A 10723-nucleotide genomic window follows, 5' to 3' on the forward strand; every position below is an offset into this window, starting at 1 on the left:
CTGCATCTCATGCGAAAAATGAATGTCCGGTTTCTGGCACGCACATGCTCGCCGGCTAGCTAGTCTTCACGGTTTCTGGCGCACATGCGCATGTGACAATCATCTTGCCAGCAAGCTGGCTCACACAGGAAAACGGAAGACCAGCTCTTCCAGTTTTCAGCACTGTTGCACGCAAAAAGGCCAGCTGATCGTCGTACGCGCATGCACACCAAAAACCCAGAAGAGGAACCAGCATGCCAGGCGACATGGCTCCATGTGCCACTTCGGGCACATGTGCCATAGGTTTGCCATCATGGTTGTATGAGAAGTAGTGAGAATTACTAATTTTAAGAAATAAGAGTCTATACATTTCTGCAATTCTGTTGAGAATTAGTTGTCATTAAAAATTCACGACTTAATGTTTCTTTATTCATTTCTTCATTTGTCTTTTTCAGCTTCCAAATCAGTGAGTCCGAATCTGAAAATCGCCTTAGACTGAACCAATGTATAGAAGAAGCAATGATGAGTTTCTTCTTGTTCCTCCAAGAAATGTCTCATTTTAAAGAACAGAACCCTGGCAAGGTAAAATTAAGCTTGCAATGTCTTCCATTTCATTTCACTGCCTTTTTTTTTTTTTTACTTTTGGCAACATATAAAAATCTTAACATTGCATCCTATGTGTATGCTGGATTAGTAAATAAATTGAATTACTATTAGGGAATCTCAAATCTGTAAACTAGATTATGAAGTTTAAAACATCTTGGAAGAAGGCAATGGAAAAGGATTTTTGTTCTGTTGCTAAAAAAAACCTGCATAGACATATCCATGAAATCACAAGGAAGGAATAGTGGAAAAGATTTGCTTTTTCACATAGCTGTATATAAATAAGTCACATTAAGTTCAATAGAACCTAGTATTATAGGCATGCAATATAAAAAAATTATGAAATATTCTACAGTTGCATTAATAGTAAAAAAAAAAAAGTTGTCCAATTGAATGTGTAGTTTCATTTTTATGGATATAGATCATCTAACATACCAAGGCATTTGTATGAAATGGTAATGTATCGTGTGAGTGCAGTCCAGTCTTTTTTTTTTAATCCACTAAAGTGTTGCAGAGGATGCTAGAAAGACAACATGATCCCAGTTCTGCTCTAACATTCAAACCCCAGTTCTGCATATAATATTTTCTTCTGCCCCTTTGGATTATACAGTACTGCTTGAAATGATGAGATGTTCTACACTTAATCACAATTAGGCTTTGCAAATTGTATTCCTGCAAGATCTAGAAATAGTTCATCTTTATGTGAATCAGATGTCCTAGCATTTCTGTGTGATTTATTTTGGCTATTGGGACTCCCTTCTACATAATAAATAGATAATGTCTCTATAATGGGCTGCCTGTATATGGACATTTCTAAAGAGAGTGTGCCCAAAGGGAGTATGCCAAGGTATGGCTAAAAATAGTAGAGTCACATAATTCCTACATTTCCCCACCCCCATCAAATTAACCTAATTGAGAATTGTACACATACATACATATTACTAAAGATTATCTGATAAATCAGACTGCTGGTGGTCAGATGCCAGCATAGACTCACAATTCATACCTTCATAACCAATTTAAGAGCCATTGATTTGATTATTATTAGGAATCTTTGATTATTCCTATTCCTACCTTTGGGGAAGAAAGAAAAAGAAAAGGACAAAACAAAATTCCTTTGTTCTTCCCTATGCTTTTCCCACCTACAATATCTAATATAGCTTCTGTTCCCTGTCTGTTCTCCCTAAAACATTTCCAACTGTTTTAGGGAAGAAGAAATTCTGATGGAACATTCTACAGTCTCAGTCTCAGGACCCTTGAAAAGATTTATATTTTATAGGTACTGAATGTTACCGACTGATCTGATTGACGCTTGTTCTTTTTAAAAAACAGTTTTGCCTTCTGGTCTGCAGCATATGCACATTCTTCACAGTCTTGGGAAGTTACATTCCTGGAATTGTACTCTCCTATCTTCTATGTAAGTTCTTTCAAATGCATAAAGAATCGGGTCTGGAATTTCTTTGGTGGCATCATAGATGCCCACTGCAGTATGTAACCATATTCACACAGTGTTCATAATTGAAACAAGATGTGTGCTAAGAAGAAAAAATACATTTTCCTCATTGTATTGTGATCGAAGTCCTGAGAAATACAATAACTGTTGAAAGTATTTGTTGAAAGTATTTGTATAATATTATACAAATGTATAATATTATACAATAGAGCTATGGTGGTGCAGTGGTTAGAATGAAGTATTACAGCTTAATTCAGCTCACTGCCAGGAGTTTGATTTTGACCAGCTCAAGGTTGACTCAGCCTTCCATCCTTCCAAGGTTCATAAAATGAGGACCCAGATTGTTGGGGGTAATATGCTGACTCTGTAAACTGCTTAGAGAGGGCTGTAAAGGCACTGTGAAGTCCAAATGCTATTGCTATTGCTAATACGTTTCAGAGTTAACAATTTAAAAGTTGTTTATAAAACAAATAAAAACAATTAATTAAAAGGTTACTGATAAATGAAAGTACTTTTATTAAATTTTATTTCCTTAGAGATTATGTTGATGCACTTCTAATGAGTGCATGTTCCACTAAACAGTAGTCCTAATTTCAATCAGAAATGCATACAATTCCATTGTTGGTATTCAGATGACTGCACATAATAAACATACCAGTCATTTGTGCAACAATTATGTCAATTTATTTATTTCCATGTCATAACATTATTATTCCAGTTTTGCAGATTAACAGTAATAAGCAAAGCTTGCTAAAGGTCATTTAGAATTTACAGTGATGGGGCTTCTACCATAGTTGTTTAGTGTGAATGCAACCAAGTTTTCCCTTGAAAATCTGCAAATCGTTTTTAAAATAATTTACACTGATACATAGTTATTTGTAATATCTGCTTCAAAGCCGTCTGGCTCAAAAATATAACATTCTGCATGGTTTTATATTTATTCTTTCTTTGACAGTATTATGTGCCTTTTTATGTCCATTCTTCAAATGCAATGAATTTGGACAAAAGGTATATAGCCACATTAAGTCATATCTGCTGAAACTGAACTTTGGAATACAAGACTTTATCAACCAAAAGTTAAAAGAGAGAGCAGGTGAGCAACAGGCAATTTCAGCTTCCTTGATAAATATTTTTTTTAAAAAAATGGCTCTTTATCCACTGAAATACGCAAGTACAAAAATATTCTTACCATCTTTAGGAAAGATAAAAATAAAGCTTCAAAACCTAATGATATTTTATTTCCTGTAACAATTGATGATCTTTCCATGTATGTCTTTTAAATGACTATATCCTGATAAGGGTAAAATGCCATATAAATAAGTAGACAGGTGTAAGATTATGCACCTGATCATCTGATTTTAAAGGCAAATTGTGGCTGAAGGGCACAGCTGAGTTGTAATGCATGCCTTTTTATCAGTGTGGCAAATACCGTATTTTTCAGAGTATAAAATGCACTCCCCCCCCCCAAAAGAGGGTGAAAATTTGGGTATGTCTTATACACCAATGTACCCCTCCCACCTGCTGGCCCCAACCCTTTGGCCTATGCCTCCCAGCAATTTGCCTCCTTGCAGCAAACAGCCTATTTCAGCTTCAGCACAGTCTGATTAGCACAAGCAGCTAATTGTCGATTGGATCGGCCTCCCAGCTGTTTCAGGCTGCAGGGATTGCCACTGCCTATTGCCTATTCCAATCCCGCAGAGGCTGAAACAGAGGCAGCAATAGAGTATCGCAATCCCTGCAGCCTGAAACATCTGATCCTCGGTACGTGGATCCAACTGACAATCAGCTGCTTGTGCTAATCAGGCTGTACTGAAACTGAAACGGGCTGTTTGCTGCAAGAAGGCAAATTGCTGAGAGGCAGAGGCAGATTTTTTTTTCTTGTGCTAATCAGGCTGTGCTGAAAATGAAAATGAAACCAGCTGTTTGCTGCAAGGAGGCAAATTGCTGGGAGGCAGAGGCAGATTTTTTTTTTCTTGTTTTCCTCTCCAAAAAAGGTAGGTGCATCTTATAGTCCAGAGCGTTTTATACTCCGAAAAATATGGTAAATGAAAATAGAAATACTTGGCTGGCATAATAAGCAGAAATCCTTAACTGATAGACTCTTGTTTTCCAGAAATGATCAAAAGAAAACCAAGTAAGGATGACAGTGAACTAGACTTATCAGCTTTATGTCCTAAGGTTGGTTGGTTCCTATATATTTTTTTAAAAAATATGTTTTTTGATGACAGTGAAGCACATGAACTTTTATTTGCTTTCACAGAACATATTTCTGCTCCCTCCCTTTATAAAAATGAGGTGGAATAATCTAACCTTTGCCTACTGGACTGTGCACTCAGTGTGATTTCTTTCCACACAAATATGCACAGCACTGCAGAATAAAAGAAATAGAGTTACATTTTTGTCTAAATCTCTTGATCTAAGAAGCTTGTCTTTAAAAAAAAAAGTAGACCTAAATATATCAACATTTAAATATCTGTTGGTATATCTCCATCGCCTAAATAAAGAAGCAACTATTCTCGCTCTATAATGGCAGGTTCGTGCTTATGGTGTTGAAAATGATGTGAACTGAAGCAACATTTAGTCTGCAGTATGTTTGACAGTTTGATTTTCCAATCTACAGGTTAGCTCAGCCACTGCAGCCAAGGAGATGTCTGTATCAGACACGGATATCTCAGAGATATCTTGGACTGACAATGGAACTTTTAATTTATCTGAGGGAAACACTCCACAGACAGATACATCTGATGGTACGTTCTACTATTATGAATTCTTTCCAATTTTACCAAGTTTGTTAATTGTACATTACTTTTAGCTATCTAAAGTAAAAGAATTCTACCATGATTCGCTAATACATGCTTAACATGCCTTGCAATCTAGATGTTAACGTCTAAATTTGAAAAAGGTTTTCATGCAAACTCATTTAGGCTAAACAATAATAGAAATATACACACACAAACCTATGAGAATGTAGACTGGCACAAAGACTGGCAAATCTGAAAAGTTATATTATATAACCATTACATTGTACAACCACTCATCTCAAACCAGGGGTGAAATACTCCCGGTTTAGACCGGATCACCTGATCCAGTAGCAATGGCGGCAGGTGGTTCAGAGAACTGGTAGCAAAAATCCCTGCCCCCCCCATGCCCAGCTGAGCCACGCGATCATCAGAGGCTGGAGTTTTTTAAAAGCATTTTTTTAAAAGCATTTTTTTAAGAGCATTTTTTCTACAACCTCTTCGGCCGAAAAAATGCTTTTAAAAGTAAAACAAAAAAGCCTCTGATGATCACGCAGCTCAGCTTTTTTCTACAACTGAAGAGGTTGTAGAAAAAAAAAATGCTTTTAAAAGCCTCTGGCGATCCCAGCTGAGTTGCCTGATCGTCAGAGGCTTCTAAAAGCATTTTTTTTCTGCAACCTCTTAAGGTTGTATAAAAAATGCTTTTAAAAGTAAAAAAAAAAAAGTTGGCCACACCCACCCAGTCACATTAACCCTCCCCCCATCAAGCCATGCCCACAGAACCGGTAGTAACAAATTTTAGATTTCACCCCGTCTCAAACCAGTGACTCTGGGTGGCGAATAATCATAAAAACTATTAAACAGAATAGAAGCAAGAAATTAAATACCAATACCAACCAACAAATATTATAATCCATCAATGTCAACCTAATCAGGAAATGGAGCTCTTCACTCACCTGGAAACCGAGGCCCAGGTACATAATCAAGTCTGGGAGGTTTTCCCAAAAGCCAAAAGTTTCAAGACAGCCTAATCTCAGGAAAGAAAATATTCTAGAGGGTATCTCTTCTTATCCTCACCAGCCAAGATGGGATTGGATGGGTAAACCACCTCAGCTAATTCAGCCTCATGCCATGAGGGACTTTAAAGATGTCAATCGGCACCTTGAATTGCACCCAGAAACACACTGGCAACCAATGCAGCCCATAGAGCAATGATGTTATGTGTGCTTAATAGCCAGCACTATTTACAACCCATGTATTCTGTACTAGCCGAAGCTTTTGAATGCTTTTCAAGGGCAGCCCCCTGTAGAGTGTGTTACAGTAGTCTAAATGAGAACACTGATTGCAATTTATAACTAATGGCCACTGGCTTTTCCAGACTAATAGTAAAATGGAGTTTATTTTTTGTTGATTTGCAATTTATATATATGAAACTAACGGCCATGGTCTTTTCCAAACTTAACTTTAAAATGGAATTTATATTTAATTCTTGAGATCTGCCAGTCTTTATACCAATCATCTTGCTTCCCTTTCTCTCCTTCTCTTTGAACATTTAAAGTATTGCAGCCTGTATTTCAACAGATAGATGTCTTATCCAGTTAACTGACAGTTTAATTCACTTAGGATCAAGCCTTTTATTTATTTGTTTGTTTGTTTAAGCCTTACATTTCCGTTTCTGAAAATGACTGAAACAGAATGTGTTTTTTCCCCCTTCTTATACAAAGAAATGTATACAAACGTCATACCTCAGAAAGAAAGGTATATTAAAGCTGCAACTGGTGATTTATTTATTACAACATGTTTTGTTCACCCTTCAGTAGATTTTGATCGGCCAAGTGACCATGAGGAAGCTTTCACGAAGGATCTTGCAGAATTTCCATCTGTAGAAAATGGTGCTGGAACAAACGATGATGATGATTCAAGCATTGGCTTGCCAGTGCGGCATAAAAGGAAAAAAGCTCATCCCCCAACCCCATTGGACCAGTATTACAGGCAGGATAAGGAGGGGCACTCTGCAGCAGGCCTTTCCTTGTCTTTGATCAACGACCAGGCCTTCAGCTTGGTGACAGCAATTGCCGGCGATGTTGTTACATCGGTGGTTTCAGCAGCCGTCAGAGAACAGTTGCAATCTGTGCAGGAAATCCCAAGTATAAGTGAAGAGGCAGATGCAGAAGAAGGAGACGATTTTGAACTGCTTGACCAGTCAGAGCTTGAACACATGGAAAGTGAACTGGTGCCTACCAAAAGCCCAAAGGCAGAGCCACAGGAAAAGAAGAAGTCTTCAAGCTTCCTCTCAAATCTGCTTGGTGGGCATTAATGTGGAAAGAGAAGCTGCTTAATAGTATATCGACATAAATACAGACAATGTGAAATGCAAGGAGAGAAATTATGAGCTGTAAGCTTTATCTATTATTCTAGATGTGCTGTAACATTCTTCATGCAGAGTGAACTAACGTGTTTTAGATCAATTGATGCTGGTAGCTTTGTTTCTGATAGTGATGCCATAGAAATGAAATCACGTTATTTTCATTCACACAATTTAAGAGGCTTCTTATACAAATGTAGCTCAGTTTTGGCTGTTGCCAAATCTTTGTCACTTTCAGCCTGTTTGTTCTTCTTTTTTTCCCCAAGCATTTTGGCAGCAATATTTCAGGGAGAGAAAATACCTGCAAAATTGAAAAAGTCATCATATCCTACCTTAACAAGGCTCTGAACACTTTTGCTGCCATCATCCTTAACGTACCAAGTCACACATTCTCTAATTGGATAGTAATTTTTTGGTATAACCTGTCTGAATCTCAGTTATTCATATGGGTTAGCTAGAGAAGCAATATATTTTCAAACTGTATTCTTAAAGGTCTTGGAGTTAGGCAAAATATCCGTATCCTATATACCAGTGATGGCGAACCTATGACATGCGTGCCGGAAGTGGCACGCAGAGCCATTTCTCCGGGCACGCCAGCCATCACCCGTTGCTGTTCCAAGTTCAGATGCGGCCAGCTGGTCTTTGCGTGCACGGAAGCGCAGTAAACCAGAAGAGCAGCTCCCTGGGGTGCATGCGCCCGGGAAGCTGAGCTTCTGGTTTCCAGCGTGCACATGCACACCGGTCAGCTGATCTTCGCACACATATGCGTGGCAGAAGCCAGAAGACCACATGACCAGCGCACATGCATGCATGCGTGCGGGAGAACTGCTCTTCTGGTATGCAGTGCTCCCGTGCATGCGTGCGCTCCTGTTTCGGCACTTGGTGCCGAAAAGGTTCACCAACACTGCTATATACCATAGCGCTCTTTGTACAACTACTTATAGCACATGTATCTGCTGTGTGGAGTTGAATTTAGGTTGAGTAGGAACTGATTAGGAAAAAGTTCAAAACTGAAATTAAGTTGACAATTTTTAAAATTTTCAGTTCCATTAATTTAAAATGGTTTAACCTTATATATTTAAAATATAAAATCATACAGATCTGATTTATTTATTTCTGAAAGACTACTGTTATATAAGAAATAAAATATTTCTGGCATATAAATATAAAATGCTGTTAATTTTAGCACATTGAACATCTTGTGGTTCACTCCGAGAAGAAACTTAGTAAAACTTCTATTGAGCATTATGATTTACCTTTAAAATTGAGGGTAACAGGAGTGCCTTATCAAGGTGAACCAAACTTTAAAAAGAAATAGCTTTAACATGCTTTGACTGGCATGTTAAAAGAAGCCAGCAGATTGAGGGACCATATTAACTGCTCTGATTTATCTCCAATTTGTAGAGATTTTTACTGGCATTCTAATCAGTATATATAGTAATGGTGTGGCCCTACAAAGTAAAGGTGCAGTTTAAAGAGAAATGTATTTTCTTTCTGCTATGTTTATTAGGTAACTTGCAAAGTACATGTGGCTTTGCAATATGCAGATATGAGAAAAATGTTATGTTCAGTTCCAAGTCTTCTCTCTCATCCTACCTTCTGTAAACATTCAGTAAAGTCCACATACCCAAGGCTACACTAATCCAGTGCCAGTTCTAACTCTAAAGCAGATTGTACACTGATTTCTGTACATCTTTACCAAATGTTACTGTGCTTCAAATGTGGAAGTGTAGAGAAATACTGGGTTGCGATCCCCCAGAGTGAAAACAAAACATAGACATCTAGATCTAGAAGGTACTACAGGTAGTCCTTGCTTAAGGACTACCCTGTTTAGTGATCATTTGCACTTAAAACATAACTTTATAAGCAATCTTTGCATTTATGACTATCGCAGCACCCATGGTCACATACAGATACAGGCACTTTGCAGTACCTAGACCCGTGATAGCAAACCTATGGCATGCGGGCCACAGGTGGCATGCGTAGCCATATCAGTGGGCATGCCAGCTCAGCTCTGGCGCGCATGCGCACGCAGGCCAGTTGATTTTTGGGCCTTCTGGGCCCACCAGAAGTAGGGAAACAGGCTGTTTCCTGCCTCTGGAGGGCCTGTGGGGGTGGGGAAGGCCCATTTTTCTTTCTTACCTGGCTCCAGATCCTCTCTATGCATCTGGAAAGGGCAAAAACAGCCTTTCCCACTCCCTCGGAGGCCCTCCGGAGGCCTGAAAGGGCCCATTTCCCAACTCCCGGTGGGACAGGAAGTGACGTTTTTTGCTGTCCCCAGTCTCCAGAGACTCCTAGAGAGGCTCTGGAGGCTGGGGACAGCAAAAAACGACACTTCCTGTCCCACCAGGAGTTGGGAAATAGGCCGTTTCAGGCCTCCAAAGGGCCTCAGAGGGAGTGGGAAAGGCTTTTTTCGCCCTTTCCAGATGCATAGAGAGAATCTGGAGCCAGGTAAGAAAGAAAAGCGGGCCTACCGGGCCATCACATGCCAGAAGCGGGGGGGGTTGCACGCGCAGGGCAAGGCACATAGAATTATGGGTGTGGGAATGCGTGCGCGCGAACCTCCCCCGCCCCCCCCTCTCTTGGCACGCGATGGCAAAAAGGTTAGCCATCACTGACCTAGACATTTACGACCAAATATTCCATAGTTATATGATCACCATATCTGCTTCCAATAAGCAGAGTTAATGGAATAAAATTGCAATTTACTGTCACGTAATATCTCACTTAATGACTGGGCAATTCACTTAACAATAATAGCAGAAATGATCCAGTGATGTCTTGTTTAATGACCATGTCGCTCACTGATAGAGTTGCCAGTCTTAGTTCTGGTTGTTAAGCAGGAACTTACTGTACAGGTAGTCCTTGACCTATGACACAATTGAGCCCAAAATTTCCATTGCTAAGCAAGGCAGTTGTTGAGTTACAGCCCATTTTCAACCTTTTTTGCCACAGTTGTTAAGTGAATCTCTCCTGCTGTTAAGTGAATCATATGGTCATGAAGCTAATCTGGCTTCCCCCCATTGACTTTGCTAGTCAGAAAACACCTGGGAAGGTTACAAATGGTGACCACATGACCTTGGAACAGTGAACTGTAATAAATACATGCCAGTTGCCAAGCACCCAAAATTTTGATCACATGACCACATGAAAACTGGTCATGAGTCAGTTTTTTCAGTGCCATTGTAACTTCAAACTGTCATCAAATGAATGGTTTTAAGTCGAGAACTTTTAACTTGTATAACATCCGTTCTGCTTTTTATTATTAAAAATGCTCCTTTCACTTTTTTTTAACCTAGAGTAACATAGGAGAAAGTGGTTTTAGACTCAGCAAAAGAAGGGTATCATAACCATTACTCCAAAGTAAATAAGGTACAATACGGACTTGGGGTGTGATAGGAAGCAATCCTCTTAAGGTAGCCACATCCCCCAGAAGTTTCAATACATTTGACTTTTCTATGTCATCTCTGTGTGCATCTATAGCTACTTTATTTTACTGACAATCCCAATTGAAGTGTTGTCTGTACATGGACATTCAGGCAACCTTGGAAAACTTTCAATGCAGTTGTGTGAAGCCTTTTGTGT

General features: G+C 39.1%; 1 protein-coding gene across 3 annotated transcripts in view; it reads left to right on the top strand.

Moving 5' to 3' along the window:
- The window catches only part of RETREG1 (reticulophagy regulator 1), a 43489-nt gene extending 34179 nt beyond the window's left edge, over positions 1-9310 (top strand). Inside the window, exons 4-9 of one of the 3 annotated variants that reach the window (XM_070940767.1) lie at positions 435-561; positions 1915-1999; positions 2991-3128; positions 4149-4213; positions 4656-4782; positions 6591-9310. In XM_070940767.1, coding sequence (XP_070796868.1) covers positions 435-561; positions 1915-1999; positions 2991-3128; positions 4149-4213; positions 4656-4782; positions 6591-7090 — 1042 coding nt within the window. In that variant the 3' untranslated portion in view covers positions 7091-9310. The remainder of the gene's footprint in view (positions 1-434; positions 562-1914; positions 2000-2990; positions 3129-4148; positions 4214-4655; positions 4783-6590) is intronic. The other 2 variants (XM_070940768.1, XM_070940769.1) reach the window with 2 other exon arrangements.
- The last annotated feature ends 1413 nt before the right edge of the window (positions 9311-10723 follow it).

This window comes from Pituophis catenifer, unplaced genomic scaffold (genome assembly GCF_029215685.1).
Source record: "Pituophis catenifer annectens isolate HBS135680 unplaced genomic scaffold, rPitCat1.0.hap2 SCAF_3, whole genome shotgun sequence".
Classification (NCBI taxonomy): domain Eukaryota; kingdom Metazoa; phylum Chordata; class Lepidosauria; order Squamata; family Colubridae; genus Pituophis; species Pituophis catenifer.